The sequence below is a fragment of the Cryptomeria japonica genome, chromosome 10 (assembly GCF_030272615.1).
Source record: "Cryptomeria japonica chromosome 10, Sugi_1.0, whole genome shotgun sequence".
Classification (NCBI taxonomy): Eukaryota; Viridiplantae; Streptophyta; class Pinopsida; order Cupressales; family Cupressaceae; genus Cryptomeria; species Cryptomeria japonica.
The window spans coordinates 384,502,627-384,519,711 of record NC_081414.1 but is presented as its reverse complement, the minus strand read 5'-3'; the positions used below and the strand labels follow the sequence as shown (position 1 = coordinate 384,519,711).

The 17,085-nt window shown below is 40.8% G+C and overlaps 1 protein-coding gene across 1 annotated transcript; it reads right to left on the bottom strand.

The window, feature by feature from the left end:
- Window positions 1-8,395: 8,395 nt before the first annotated feature.
- LOC131075856 (uncharacterized) lies at window positions 8,396-9,049 on the bottom strand. Its single transcript, XM_058012773.2, has one exon. It carries the CDS (start codon window positions 9,047-9,049, stop codon window positions 8,396-8,398), a length of 654 nt encoding a protein of 217 aa, XP_057868756.2.
- Between the last annotated feature and the right edge of the window lie 8,036 nt (window positions 9,050-17,085).

Here is a 17,085-nt window from a genome sequence, read left to right as displayed (position 1 = left end):
ATAATAATCTTGAAAGAGGAATATTCGTTGATTAATAAGTGAATATGTTAGAAGATATTAATTGGATCTAGTAAATAGGAATGATTCACATAGATGCATTGGTAGAAAGGAAATTATGCATATCATGAGGAATAAGTAATGTTGTAGGTTTCATATATCATGGTTAAAGAATTAGAATATGGTGCGTTTATGAAGGTGAAATATACCTATCATGTGTGTAGTATGTTATCATGGAAATGAATTAAGTAATGATGTTAAAGTACCCTAGATAAATATTATTGATGTTGTGTTATTTCCGCTTGCATTAATTGATAAAATGAGCAATGATGTATGTTCATATTGGTTAATTGGTTAATGAATGTAAATAGATGGAGATGTTATATGTTGCATTAGTTGTTTTTAGATGTTATTTAAGAAAACAATTATCTCCATTTGTATATTCAATCAATCTCAATAAATCAATTCAATCGATCTCTATCAATCATCACATCGAGAATCACATCATCGTGATCAAAGAACTAACACTTTCATCAATCAACGTTGTAGAGATCAAATCATTTCTAATTAGGAAATCAATTTTGCAATGATCCAAACACTCCAAAGGTCAATTATATCATTTGATCTCCCGAGGGGGCATCATCATACCGCAATTTATCAATCAATGTCTGGGGCATGCTATCGAACTAATATCATCATCAAAATGAGATTATTCTTTGAATCAATGTCTCATCACACCTCGCTTCAAAGAGGGGCAAAATGTATACACCTAAAAATGGTCTGAAGATAATTAATTAAATAAGCAATTATTTAATTAATCCCCCTTCCCAATTTAATTGAATTTATTAGCAATTTGATTAAATTCTCTCATTCATCTATGTTGACTCTAAATTTTACCTTGGAAATGAACAGCCTTATGGGAAATTCAGTGATGGGGGACCAGTTGCGCAGGTTTCACTGAATGATCTCCGGGATTGAGAAGTCAGCTCTTCCTTATGGGTTTGGAGGAAAGGGAAAAGAAAATAACTTTTAAAACAATAAATCTAGACTAATGAGGCGATACGCCAGAGCATTTTTAGAAGACATGAGCATACAAAACCCAAGTACATATGTTTTCAAAGCCCATTAAACAATCTACAAATCTGAATCAAGAACATAGCCAAGATACAATTAATTTTTTTTGCAACATAAGGAAATACTTATCATGCATTTACCAGATAACAAGTGCAAAACATAGTTTAATCGGTAAAATATTAGATAAATGTATTCCCAAAGTTATTGGAATTCTAATAGAACATCACAAAAAAGACCATCAAAGCATACTGAAAGAAGTATCACAAAGGCCGCAGGCACAGTTTGAATAAACTTCTCCAGAAAACAGTAATAGTTTTAAAAGGCTAAAATTCTTACTAAGCAAACTTAATTGTTCTTCTTGAAAAGTTCTCAACCTTTACTAACAGGGAAAAGGCAAGCATAAATAGTGCCCGCGGCTCTGGAAACAGCTCCCAAACACACCAAAAAGGCATAACCACCCTTGAACAGAAAACCATGCCATGCCCTGAAGATCACACCCATCAAAACGGCCACAAGACTTCACTCCCTACCTGCAACGATCTTCATACTATCATAAACCAAAAATATTTCGCTAACCACAGAGGGGCAAGCTAGGAAATCCTTTCAGACAGAAACGCACCCACCAAAACATGACGGTGTTGGGTAACTACTTGCTTACTGCGCTAAAAGGTGGGCCCCGAAAAGAAGCCCAGTCAACAACGTCTTTCCATTCGTCACCATTGCGTTGCTCCAAAAACTAAACACCAAATACGGACCGGGGGAGTAACGTCGAGCTGACAATTGTCTTGTATGCCCTGTGCTACTAGAAAACTGAAAAGGCAAAATAAGCAACCCGACCGAAAACCTTAGTTATGGGATTTTTAATGTTAACATTTCTTGGCGACTAACAGGGGAAATTCTACCTACAGAATATGGGAACCCAAAACTACTAGCTCGCAGACCAGACTTTATGCCTAAATAAGATGGAGAAGATTGAAGGCCTACTGCAAAGGCAACCATTCATCCTCAAAGAGTGGAACCTGCATCTCTAAATTCTTGAAATACTGATCCAGGCAAATCACTTCATCAAAAGGTAAGGGTGCAGGTTCATCCTGGACCTACTTTAGGAGAGCAAAGAGCTGGGCCAGAGGATGTAGAAGGCACTCCACCTCGGCCACCGAAATAGGATTGCTTAGGCACTGCAGGAAAGCTCTATCTTGTTGCAAATGCTCAACCTGGCTTAATATTTGCTCAATCCCTAACACAGTATCATCCATGGGAAACGGAGAAGGCGGGCCCAATGAAACAAACCTCTCTAAATGCAGCTTGATGTCCGGAACTAAAAACAGTAAGGGTGCAAGGGCTGCTGAAGCCTACATGATTACCCTATGCCGGTTGATGAAAACATTCATCTTTCTAATCAATTACCGATGGTCAGCAATCCCCTTTTCCCTTAATTCTTCATCTTGAGCAAAATACAACAACTGAATAAGATCTTGGGCTACTCGGAACTTAGGACCGATGATAAGCATGGAAATTCTAATGAGGGCATTGGCCTCTAAACACAGAGGGATTGCGCATCACTAAGGAATCTTAGCATAGGTTGCAGCGAGGGGCAGTACTATTTTACCTTTTCCCAATGAGAAACATACAATTCTGTCAACATGGTAGAAAAGTCTTGGGAAACCTGCTCTGGAGGTGGAATACTCAACAATCACGAAATTTCATCATCCTTTGCAACCATCTCCTACTGGAGCCTACTACATTTGCTTTGTTCAATGGCCACTTGATTCTCCAAAGTAAGGATCTTTGCCTCTCCATCTTAGACAGCTTGTTGCAGCTGCGATGCATGATCTTGTTCATGCAGCAAAAAAGTCTCCACCTCTGAAATGCGCTCACCAGATTATCCGAGATTAGCCTCTCTTGCTTTCAGTTCTACTTCAAATTTTGTCTTTTCATTAGACAATGATATTTGAACCTCACTCAGTTAACAGGCATAACCTTCTTTTAGAAGAATTTCCTCACGCAGCTACATTTGGACCTGAGTAACATCCCTAGAGGTTGCCTTTAATTGTTGTATCTCTGCATCCTTCTCTTGCAATTCTTTCAGAGCCACGTTCCTTATCGCCTCTTAGCCTTTTAGCTGAGAGCTCACATTGTTGAAGGCCGAATGCAGCTTCCCTTTTTCTGAATTAGCTTGGGCTAGCAGGCTTTGCAGATAGTTGATTTTTGAGCTCCAGGCTTTATCTTCCTTTCTTTGTTGGGTGAGGGAGTCTCGGAGACCAACATTCTCTGCTTGGATCTTTTCCAGATGGTGACTCTTCTTGATAAAATCTGTGGATACGGCTTTTGAAGTTTCCTCCATCTCTACTTTGTCAAATGCCATGGCACTTTGAAGGCTAATGTCGATGGCATGTAGTGTATAATCATTTGGTCTCATCTAAGATTCCGGCTTGTCAACTTTGGGTAAAATTTTTGCAAAGTAGAGGCAATCCTTTTGCTCATTGAAATGTGTCTACAAATGAGGGCGGGTCGGACGAGCACCTTCCTTTTCCTTTCTCTTGCCCATCTTACACAAGCGAGCAGTTCTATCATAAGTAACCTACTGTTGGAACTCATTTGGATTATTGATAGCCTGACCCACAAAAGCTACGCTAGGAGGAACTACAAAAGGGAATTGTGAAATAGGCCCAACGAAAGAAGTCTGGATGGGATGGGCCAGAGCTAACAGGGAAAATACCAGGACAAAGGGGGAAGGTCCTAACGGGAAAGGACTTGAGGACGCTACTCCCATAACCTAAGGAGAGGATTCTCCAAAACCTAGCCTACATGACATAGGGGTTGCTTCTGATATTGGCAAGCGAAAAACTGCAGATATAAGTCGTGGCTGGGAAAGGGGCAAAGGCCTATGGGAGAACATTTTGGGGATCAACCGACGTACCTGTCAGGGCTAAAGTGAGAGCATTAGGGACTGAGGCCTGCATTGCAGTCATGGGGACAGCTAAAGAAATATCCTGAGCAAGATATGAGGGAAAAAAGGGACGTACTTGAGCAGTGGAAGACGTCGGCCACTAAAGATCTAAGAATGTTTTTGGGGTTTGAGAGGGCGGGTTCCCTCCTGACGTGCTAGGATGATGCCTCTTCTTCGGAGGGCTCTCACGCGACTGCTTCTTGGACCACCTTTTACCAACTTGCGAGCGAGGTCTGCGAGCTGGGCTATCCAAAGGAAGGAGAGTTTGTGGCTCCAGATCCTGCCTTTCAATATTTATAACCTCTACCTCCTGCCGTGCAGAAACCTCGAGAGACGAGTCCCCGCGTGAGGAACTATCACCTATCTCATCATCAGATTTATTTACCTTACACCATTCCTGCTCAAAACTCTCATCCAGGGGGGCATTTCCAATGCTAGCTCTAGTCTAATTTACCTCTTGCCGATAGACCCAAAAATCTTCCCTTTTCCTCCTAGACCAAACTAACATTTTCATATTTTCCAACAATACCTGAGGGATAGGCTTCGCGAGGTTGAATTTCTTCAAGGGGGAATAAAACTTTAGCCATGGGGGGCATCTTAGGATAGGAAAGTCATTAGAGCCCACATATAAGCTCGAGTCATCAACCCGGGGGTTCATGCGCTCCACCCATGAATTTTGAGGCTCATGCCTAACGACATTCTTTCTTTTGCTTAGGCAGTCGTCAAGGTCATAGCTCCAAGAGTCATCAATCACTACAAAACCGAGTTGTGCCATTTTTTACGTCAAGATCTCTTCTACAATTTTCCTTCTCACTAGAGTGATTGGGCCAATGGCCTTGTTATTTTTGATGATAGAGGTATCATGCTTTCCCTCTCCAATGGCCCCTTCGATCCTCACCAACTGCCTTGCGATTTCGAGAGCCAGGGTTTGATTAGTTACGTAAGTAGGCAACCATAAGGGTTCTTCAGAGAACCCATGCACCCGAATGAAAACAAAAATCAGGGCCCACGAACCAGTCACAAGGAGGGCGCTCATTTTGCATCCAATTCATCTGGACCTAGGAGAAACGAGCTAATGGCTCATTGGGGATCACTCCAAGGTCTTTGAGCATGGGAGTCATGAACATATTCAAAAACTAATATGAATCATAGGAGGCCAACAGAAGAGGTGTCCAGCAGGACACCGACATTCTGTTTCTAGATTCATCGTAAGTGGCCAACCGCATGAACTAACTGAAGAAAGCCTCATTTTGGTGTAATCGTAAGTGCATCAATACTGAAGAGAATCTGAAGTGCCGCAACTGCGAGAACTCCGATAATTGCTTAATAATGGCCCTGGAAATAGTCACAAAGAAATCAAAGTAAAACAGTTCCCTTTGTTTCCTACATTTGAAGAGAAAACCCATCATGGAGGCTGTGATATCTCGATCATTGTCGTGACCAAACAGCCATGCCAGGGTAGAAGAGATATCCTTGAGGTCTTCTTGCCTTAGATCACTGTAGGACAAAGGGAACTTCGGAAGTCCAGAAGACAAACTTCGATTGAGAGTGCTTTGACAGATTGTCAAAGCGTCCCTCCTAGTGCTCCAGAACTCCTCCATTGAGCTTTCCGAGAAAACCTATGTTGCTTCATAAATCAGGCAGTAGCGCAAGCTACTATGAGCTCAAGGCAGTATGGGACCATGGGAACCATGCATTGGGGAGCACCACTACTCCAGAAACATACTACCATTGATTGGGAGTCAGCTCTGTGATGAAGCATCTGAGAGCATGCAGCCTCTTTGAGACTCTTAGGCTGCTTATGAACTTCGGGTTCGAAAATATTTGCCAAGGAGTTCAGAACAGTAGACACATTCTGAGTTGTTGTTTTAGCCTTGGTCTTCGTTCTTGGATACTCCTTTAGAGGGATGGCATGCGCAGAATAGGATAGCTCCCCAAAAACATTAACCCCGAAACCTCCAGGAATAGCACTTGTGGATGCAACCTCAAACTCCATTATGGGTAGAAAGCTTCTTTCCTTTGTTGGAAAAAATCTAAAATCGGGAGAGAAAAATACCTCGTCTTCATTTTTCTTTCTTTTCAAAAATGGATGGATGAGAGGGAAGAACCTGAAGCCTTTAATGCAAAATGCGCCTAGATTTTTGCAAAAGCGAATGTTTAATGGCAAGTACCTGCTTACACGTGCACCAACTCAAATTGCTGCTGCAATAAACTCTTGCAGATGAAGTGCGCCACCATTCCCACTTCCCAAGAATGCCTTTGGCTACTTTATCGTAACTCAAGGAAAATTCATTCAGGAAATCTTTTCTTTGATCGAGAGGATCGACAGGTAATAAAGTTCACGAGGGCTGAGACTGTCTGGCAAAACTTGGTATTTAAAACACGATGTACATGTACATACACATGGCTCTTGCTCGTATCAACCTCCCTCTCAAGGTAACTGGCAGGACATCGGCATTCTAAGAACAAGCTCATTCGCATGATGCCAACTAATGGAGATATGACAGAAACATTGGGATTTGGGAAGGTATGCACTTTGAGCATTCGACATCTTCTACTGAAATTTTGCTATAAATATGTCTTTTCAAACATTCTTTTACCACATTGCAAGCTTTAATAACGAAGCTTCTGTAGTCATGGATACTCCAATTAGGCTCATCAGCAACAAAGCGTAGGTCGCTTTCTTGAGAAATATCTCCGATCAGAGATTATAGAGGATGACGCATAGGAAGAATCCTTTGATAATAACCACCATTAAGTGGATACATGGAGAATATTTTATTGATAATGCAAACCGATACCGAGTGAATACGGACATCTACTCACGATTCATTGCTTCTCTGTTGGATTGCGGTAAGTCTGGGTTGTTGGCTTCGCAGTTGACTCGGGCTCTCTTTTCCAAGGATTACTTGGGCAGACTAGAGAATGTGGTTGCATACTATGTCCTTTTCTGAGAGCCTCCCCTACCATCTAACCTGGAGCGGTTCGTCACACACAACAAGGAGGTAGCTTGGCACTTGCTCATCAGTGGGTTGAAAACAATGACGTTGTCCTTTCATCAGTATCACGCTGAGCTTGCCGCAAAATTTCTTCTGCATGTCCATTTGATAGTCTCGGTCCCGGAAGGTACAGACTGGTATACTGGATTCAGGGACTATATCTTCCCAAAGATTCTGATGCCAGATCAACAACCAAACCTGGTTGTTATTTTCATGTCCAGGGAGCTCGAGAGTGCTTCTGACTCTGAGTGGTCAGGAGAAGAGGAAACTTCTAATGATGATGAGGATGAGACTGAGGAGAGCTGCTGAAGAGGTGATGAATCGTCGTCTTAGACTTGAGAAAAATAATTGTAGAAAAAGGAGGGGCCAAGAGCCTACTCATTTTGTAATGAAAATAAAAAAATATTTTTAATATAATGTATTTTTCGCTTTTCTCCTTTCTTTGTTTTCTCTTCTTTCTCTGCTTGCTCTTCTTTCTATTCTTGCTTGTCTGATTCTAGCTGGGAATAAATAAGATAAATAGGCACTAAAAGTGCAATATCTACATTAGATACATTATATACATCTAAAAGGGCATGGAACACCTAATGAAAAGGTTTGAGGTGGAAACTATTAATTGGGATTAGGAGGGGGTCCCCATTCATGTCTTCTAGCTTGAAAGCATTGAAACCTTTGCAATGTATAATGCAAAAAGGTCCCTCCCACAGGCAGTCGAACTTGGCGTGCTGACCAGACTTTGTCGCCCTCTCATTATATTTCAAAACAAAGTCCTTGAGGCTGAAGACCAGATCAGAACTCTTTTTACTGTCAAACCATCTTTTGACGACTTCCTGTCTGTCTTGGAGGGCAGCAAAGGCTACCTCCCTTGCTTCTTCTAGCTCCATAATCTCTGCCAATCTTACAGCCATAAGGCCATTTTCAGCCACTTCCATTGATTTTAGTAATTGCAATGTTGGGATCTCTAGCGACATAGGGGAAAGTGCATCCTTTTCGTATACCAGCTTATACGGGGAGTTTTTTAGAATCTGCTTGGGAGTTATGTGGTCCACTCATAATGCGCTTCTCAAGTGGTGATGCCACTCCCTCTTATATTCAGAGCCTATTCTTTTAATAAGTCTGATTAAGTTTTTGTTAGTGGACTTAGCAAGTCCATTCCCTTGAGGATAGTAGTTAGTAGAGGTTTTGAGATAAATACCTCTCCTGAGAGCGAATTGAGTAATTTGTGAGCCTGTGAATGCACATGCATTATCCAATATAACAGTTTTTGGGGAACCATATTGGGACGTCAGATCCTCTAGGAAAGCCAACATGTTGCTTTCTGATGAATTTCGTAAAGGAACAACTTCAGACCATCTGTTGAAATAATCAGTAGCAGTCAGGATCCACTTATGTCTGGCTGAACTCGGGGGTTGATCATTCCGATAAAATCAAGGCCCCATTGAGCGAAAGGCTCTTCCACTGACATGGGCCTGAGTGGCATTGTAGCTTTCTTGCTCCTTCCCGTGTAATACTGGCATTCCTTGCATCCCCTCACCAAATTGTGTGTGTCCTTGAACATGGACGGCCAAAAATACCCGGCTTGAGTAATCTTGATGGTGCTTGTGGGTGTAAAGAAATGGCCTTCTGAGGAGCCGTTGTGGACCTCATGTAAGATTTTATTAGCTTGGCTCTGGTCTACGCAACGGAGAAGGACTCCATCAAAATTTCTTTTGAAAAGAGTTTCATCTATTAAGCGAAAACCGTTATTTTGGAGTCTGTAAAATCTCCTCTTAGCCGAGGGAAGATCCTCGGGAAAAATCCCGACCTTTATAAATTGCTTTCTCTTTTTAATCCAGCTGTCATTTGGAAGATCAAGCAGAAGCGTAATTGTTTCCTCTGTGGCCACTTCATCATTGTGGGGCTCACATTGTTGCACTATATATTCACATAGGCCTCTCCCATGAACGAGCTTTGTTGGCTTGATATCAACATCATATTCTAGGATCTTGGTGATCCAATTTGCCCTTTTTTCAGTGATGTCACCCTCCATAATGTATTCCCTTATTGCGGGATGGGATATGTACACCATGGCTTTATTACAGGTGATGAAATGCCTGAATTTCTTTAGTCATTTTACAGCGGCTAAGGCCTACTTCTTGACAAAGTTGTATCGGGCCTCATAATCCTTAAGTTTTTGAATGGAAAGCTATGGGATGCTCTCCTCCTTTTTGGGCATCTTTTTGGGTTAGGACCATGGCGATGCTATGCTGACCAGAAAAAATGTACATTATGAAGTCCTTTGACATGTCTGGGTTAGACAATACGGGAGCGGAACAGATAGCATTTTTAATTTCATCAAAATCTTTTTTAGCCTTAGTAGTCCATTTGAAATGTATATCTTTTTTTAACATGAGGGTGACGGGTCTTATTATTCCGACAAAGTTAGAAATAAAACGACTAACAAAATTGACCTTTCCTAAAAAAGATTGGACTCCCTTTTTGTTGACCGGGCGGGGAAGATCTTTAATGGCCTTGACTCGATCTAGGTCAATGGAAACACCCTCTTTGAAACTATATGCCCAAGTAATTTTCCTTGAGGAACCGCAAAGATGCACTTTTTTGGGTTTAAGGAAATCCCAAATTCAAGACATTTTTGGTGGACTAATTCGAGATGGTCAAAATGATCCTCCCGATGCTTGGAAAACAATCTAGTCATCTAAGTATATTAAGATGATCTTATTAATAGCTCTTTGAAAGCTAAATCCATGGCCCTTCAAAAAGCTTCCACAACATTTGATAATCCAAAGGGCATCTTTTGGTACGCAAACATCCCCCACTTAGTGGTGAACATCGTCTTGTGTTGATCCTCTGCCTTCACACTTACCTGGTTATATCCTGAGAAATTGTCGAGCATTGAGAATATTTCTGATCTCGCCACCGTGCTCAGTAATTGCTCCATTGATGGCAAAGGATAGTGGTCTTTGAGAGACGCCTAATTTAGATCTTGGAAATCCACACAAAGCTAGATATCTCCATTCTTTTTCCTAACAGGCACTAAATTTGACACCCATGTACTGTGTTTTATGGGGTAAATAATCCTTGATTCGATAAGCTTTTTCAACTTCTGAGCCATGAGAGACTCAATTTGCAAGACTATCTTGGCCTCATTTGCAAGATCGATGGTATGCTGGATGATATTAGGATTGTATCCTCTTAAATCCTCATAAGACCAAGCCATGACACCTTCATATTCATCACAGTATCAGGCCAACTTCTTTCTGTCTTCGAAGGAAACATCCTTTCCTACCTTGAGAACTCTTCCACTACAGACTAACATTTCGGCGTAATCCTCTTTGTTTGTTGTGAGCTTTTGCTTATCTTTTTTGGCATCCTCATGGTCAAATAGGTTCTCTAAAGTGATCAAACCATTAGGGGGCTTGTTGGATCTCAGCTAGATAACCTGATTCCTATAGGCTTCCTTTATCTTAGGTTGCAATTGATCAACAAATTCTCTTTAGCTTTAGATGAACAAAGCAATCTGTTCATTGCTCTCAAACACCTATCAGTGAGTATCATTATCAGGGATATCCGGGCAAACAACCACACTGACTGCTTGGGAGCTGGTGAGTAAGTTCGTAGCAGGATTAAATTATGCTCCGATGGTGGCCATTTGGTCCACTATGGTATTTTGTTTTCGAGGAATGCTTATGATATTGAAAGCATCAAAACTCTCTATTAGATCCCACACTCTAGCGTAGTAAGACCTCATGTGGATGTGCTTGGCACTAGATATCCCTCAAACTTGATGGACCACTAGCTCAGAACCGCCAAGGACTTTCAACTTTTTAATGCCCATCCTTTCCACCATGTTCAAACCTTGAATCAGTCCTTCATACTCTGCTTCATTATTTGAGCACGCGAATTATAACTGGAAAGGCTTCAGGACTTGTTCGCGCGAAGGGGGAGTGAGACAAACTCCCACTCCGGAGCCCATCTTGCATTTGGTGTCATCAAAGTGCAAGGTCCATAGTGCCAAAGACAATTTCTCTTCAGAGAACGAATCCTTAGTAAGCTTTGGGATGATTTGATTTTCTTCAAAAATGCAATAGGTACCCAGACCGACGACATGGTAGTTAGAGAAGGGATCTGAATCTATGAACTCATTCAGGAAGGCATCTTGCTCAGGTGGAATTTCTTCCATTACTTCTTTGTCTTCTAAAAGCTCTACCACCTTTCGTTCATCATTTGATATGGAGGTGTGTGTAGGTTCAAAATTGATCAAGGCTTGGTTGGCTATATGCTTAGCATGGAGGGGTTCTGAGAGGATTTTTATCTTGGCATCATGTTGGGTACGGAGGATGAGATGGGACCAATCTAGGGACATATAGCCCCCTATTTTAGCGGTAAAAAACAGAGCCCAAAGACATGGAAAAATAAATGACCACTACTTCTTGAGACACCGTCACACTCGGACATACAAACAATATTAGGGGGAGGCTTTTGATGAGACCTACCATCGTAACCTTGTTCCCATCAAGCTGCATAACCCCTTTATTCAAAGGGTCATACATGATGTTTAATACCTCGGCGATTTTCTTAGGCATGATGGTAGTGCTAGCCCCAGAATCTATCATGGAGTTATGCAAAAGTTTATCTCCAACTATAAGGGTAAGGTAGAAAGGATTTGGCTTAGGCTTACCTTCTCCTTAGGCAGCGGGGGGTGAGCCTTCATTTGTCAATATGACCAGAGAGTGTGCTTTGCCTGTTGCGGGTTGGATGCCTGTTCCATCAGTCTGAAGAGATTGTGGAGCTATCACACTTGCATCTTTTCTGTCATGAGATAGAGCCTCTCTTAGTTTGTTCTTTTTCTCTGGAATACTCAGGAGGTCCCACAGAGAGACATGAGTCAGGGCCTTCTTCAATTGTTCTACCACATCTAGCACTTGAGGTGTGAGAACCTTCGGCTCCTTCAGCTTATAAGGGATGAACTCTTTCCTCAGATAGGCAGAGTTAGTGACCAGTTGTTTAGGGGGTCTGTCCACGGGCACTGCTCTCATACTGTCGGTGCTTTCCTCGGTCAAACTCCTTTTAGAGCGGAGATTGTCATCTGAGTGCACGAGAGGGGTTCCATCCTTCAGGGTGATTGTGTCGTTGGTCAGCACTGCATCCTCATCTTCCATCCATGAAAAAAGTGCATGATCGAGGGCAATCTCTGCTTCTTGCTGCAATGACATCCCTTGCATCTGAGCGACAAAATCTACATTATCTATACCCGGAGATGTATATGTAGACTCATCTAGTGTGATGCCTAAATTTCTTTGTTCTGCCACCCTTTGCTGCAAATTCCCTCTTGGGAAATTCCTCAGAGCATGAGCATTGTTGCATGGAAAACACCAAGAGTTGGTGTCGTCCGCCAAGTTATTTTGGCCCACTGTTAGTTCCCTACCAGTGGTTGTGTAGACAACCTGCAACAGATTGGGGACTAAGACTATTTGGCCATTCAGCTGAGGAGGTTTATCAGCACAATGATTCGTGTGTTGGTACAAAGGTCTTTTTCCTTGGAAATTTTTTTGAAAAGGGGGCTTGGCGGGCGAGACCTGGGCTCTTTTTAGGTTGGCAATCTCATTGGAGAAGGATCTTAGGAGATTCTTCATATCACTAACTTCAGCAGCTAGAGAGGTGGTTTGGGGAGTAGGAAATGAATACATACACTGCGGAGAAAACGTAGTGGGAGTAGCTTCTTCTAAGACTTGAGTGGATATTTCAGGGATACTGGCATTATAGGGTGAGGGGCTACCTTCCCAGCATCGATAAGGTTATTTTCATCTTGGATTGCTATGTCAAATGCTTGCGGGAGGGTATTGCCTCGTAAAGATTGAATCATCACTGATATGTCAGAATTGAAATCTTTTAAATAGAATACGAAAGCCATATCCGCTGAAGGGTGAGCAGACAAAGGTATCCTCTGCCAAGTTTGTTGAAATCTCATATTAAAATTAGTTAGTGCTTTGGTCGGAGCCCTCTTTATTGTGATGAGTTGGTGCATCAAGGACGATCTGTCGGCTTTATCTGAGAATCTCTGAAAGAAATGATCTCCCAACTGATCCCAATCTCCTATAGTGCTGGGGCCTAAGGATCTGAACCAATCCAAAGATTTTCCCTTGAAAGAGGCTACGAGCAATCTTAGAGATACATTTTATTCAGTGATACCATGGACAGTGCAGACAGTGGCTACATCTTGCAAATGCTCCCTAGGAGTTTTATGACATTCTCCTGTGAACTTAGGAACGACCTTAAGCACAGCTGCAGGGATGGCTCTCCAAACCACAGGTGGAACTGGGGGAATGAGAGGGCTACCATTATCCCAAGTCACAAAATTTTTGGGGGAAACGTGTGCCATCATAGCGTGTATGACTACGGGAAAACTCTATGAGGATGAAGTTGTGGTTGAATGGACGGTCACCAGTGGAGGAAAAAGAAGGTGAGGATTTAAAGTTGTCTAACTCCTAGTGACATGCTTATGACTCATAAACTAGCTCAAAGATATATTTGAAATGGTCCCACCGGGCGTGCCAGAAAAAAAACTGTTGACTCTAAATTTTACCTTGGAAACGAACAACCTTATGGGAAATTCAGTGATGGGGGACCAGTTGCGCAGGTTTCACTGAATGACCTCCGAGATTGAGAAGTTGACTCTTCCTTATGGGTTTGGAGGAAAGGGAAAAGAAGATAACTTTTAAAACAATAAATCTAGACTATTGAGGTGATATGCCAGAGCATTTTTAGAAGACATGAGCATACAAAACCCAAGTACATATGATTTTAAAGCCCATTAAACAATCTACAACTCTGAATCAAGAACATAGACAAGATACAATTAAATTTCTTTCCAACATAAAGAAATACTTATCACGCATATACCAGATAACAAGTGCAAAACATAGTTTAATCGGCAAAATCTTAGATAAATGTATTCCCAAAGTTATTGGAATTCTAATAGAATAGCATAGAAAAGACCATCAAAGCATACTGAAAGAAGTATCACAAAGGCCGCAGGCACAGTTTGAATAACCTTCTCCAAAAAACATTAATAGTTTTGAAAGGCTAAAATTCCTACTAAGCAAACTTAGTTGTTCTTCTTGAAAAGTTCTCAACCTCTACTAACAGGGAAAAAGCAAGCATAAATAGAGCCCGCGGCTCTAGAAACAGCTCCCAAACATGCCAAAAAGGTATAACCACTCTTGAACAGAAAACCGTGTCGTGTCGCCCTAAAGATCACACCCAGCAAAATGGCCCCAAGACTTCACTCCCCTCCTGCAACGATCTTCATACTATCATAAACCGAAAAGATTTCGCTAACTGCAGAGGGGCAAGCTAGGAAATCCTTTCAAACAGAAACGCACCCGCCAAAACATGATGGTGTCGAGTAATCGCTTGCTTACTGCACTAAAAGGTGGGCCCCGAAAAGAAGCTCAGTCAACAACGTCTTTCCATTTGTCACCATCGCGTTACTCCAAAAATTGAACACCAAATACGGACTGGGGGGTAATGTCAAGCTGACAATTGTCTTGTACGCCCTGCGTTGCTGGAAAACTGAAAAGGCAAAATAAGCAACCCGGCCGAAAACCTTAGTTATGGGATTTTTAATGTGAACAATCTACTTATTAAATAGGTTCATTTCAATAGTCCCCTTTGATTAATTAATCTGAATTAATTAATCCTCCCCCCATTTTATTCATTCCTTCTAATCCCCTAATTAATTAAAACAAATCAATTTATGAGTTTTTGAAAGTTAATTAGCCTTTTCCTATTATTTAAATTTTTAAATTCAAATTACTCACATGCCTCCTAACTTCTAACCACCTAACCCTGTGTTTAACTAACCCTATCCTATCTTGCACATCCTAACCTTCTTATCCTAGCCTCCTATGGGTTGGATATCCTCCCCTTGAGACACATGACACTTATGCCACATGTCTCCTTCCTTGGAAACTTGCCCTCTTATGAGAAAGAATATTTGACACTTGTCACCACAAAGATGACAAGTGTCCCTCCCTCCAACCTCTTCTCCAACCTCCTCCAATTTCACCCTTGATATCTTTAGACTCAATCTTGACCGTTGATTCTTGCCACCTCATCCCTAGCCTTGGAAATCCTATAAATATCCCCCATTTTGGAGTACAAAGGATCCCATCTCATATCATTTTAGGCATTTTTACTATAGGCATATCCATTTTAGCATATCATTTAAGCATTGTTATCATAGGCAATTGCATCTTAGATCTAGTTTAATTTGATCATATTATAGCATAATTATTGAATCATATAGCATAATCAATCTCTATTCTATCTTAATTGCATCATCATCATAGCTTAATCATGCATATCATTAGCTTAATTAGCCTCTTGGATCAATCTAGCATAATCAATCTCATCTAGCTTGCATATCATATCATTTTAAATCCTCCATCTAGTTGTAGTCAAGTCACTGGGATTGCTTATCTAGATTTGAGAGAAAATCCACACTCGCATCTCTTAGGAGGCGATAGGTCACTTTGTCATGGTTTATCTTTCGTTTGATTTCAATTTTCTAACCATGCTTGTAATGATCTATTGAGTGTTTGTGTTGCAACTACAGATACCCTACTTCACACACATGACACCTTGATATGTCAATAGCAGTAGAGTTATCACATTGAATAACTACTGGTTCATTACAATCTACCCTTATATCCTTAAACATTTTCTTCAAGCAACATAATCAACTTCAACAGTAGATAAAGAAGTATATGATTGTTGTTGTTGATCCATGAAACAAGTTTCTTTCCAAGAAAGAAAAATTCACCAGATGAGCTTATTTGGTTACCTATATCTCTAGCCCAATCCGCATTTGTATATGCACATAGTGTAAAGTCATCATAAACTAAAAACCATGCCTAAAAATCCTTGAAAATATCTAAAAATCCTAGCTACTGGAGCAAGGATTCAACATAATTAATTCCTTCCTTCTGAGAATATTCTTTGTAAACCAATCAAGCCTAGTAAAAAATAAAATATAAGTCTATGTTGTCCTTTTCTAATTGATCCAATTCCTCTTCTATAGCTTATATCCAACATTCATCCTTACATGCTCCATCTACTGATATCGGTTCAATTAAAGAAATTAAGCATACATCATCAATTGCCAACCTTCTTCTTGTCCAATTATCTGATCTTCTGAATGATTCAACCTTACATACCTAGGAGTCTTCTAACTTTCTGATTCCCTGCTCTGATATTGAGTTATTGTTGAATTTTATGATAACGTCGGAGTAACCGATTCAACATTTTATTCTGGTACAAGTGTTACTAGTTCAGTTATAACCATTTCCACTTCTAGTTCTCTCTCATAAGTTCTGATTTGACCTTTGTACTGCTCATCCTCCTTGACATTAGCGCTCTCCACAATTCTTTGCAATCTTTTGTTATAATATCCATATGTTTTGCTTTGAATAACCAAGAAATATTCCTTCATCACATCTAGGATCAAACTTCCAATTCACTGCCAAAGATTCTGAAGTACTTAACTGTAGATGTATGACCAAACCATAACTCATAAAGTGACTTATTGATAAACCAAACTAGATCCAAGATCCAACAAATTTTCGCCGGTTAACCTTCAAACTAACTTCTCCAAAGTTTGAAATAGGCTTTCAGACCACTACCAGAGGCAATGCAAGATCTTCTGTCAATTTTCCTCCCCCAAGGCAAATGCCTTAGATACCAGATGAGTTTCATGCAGGTGCAGGAACATTCTGCTTTGTCGGTTGAGTAACCGAGGTATATGCTTCAGCCGAATGAACATCTGGGGTATTTGATTATGTTGGTTGATCCTCAAACTTCATAACCCACTTATTATTATGCTCCTTCTGAATATCATCAACCTTCTTCTTTCCCTTCTCATTAGATTTATCACATCCTATCGATAGGTTCTTGCTTCTGCAAAATTTAGTAATATGTCCTACTTTGTTGCATGCATAAAAAGTGACATTATTCTTTTGAATTGCCTTACTGTAACCTTGACCATTCCTCAACCTACATTGATTA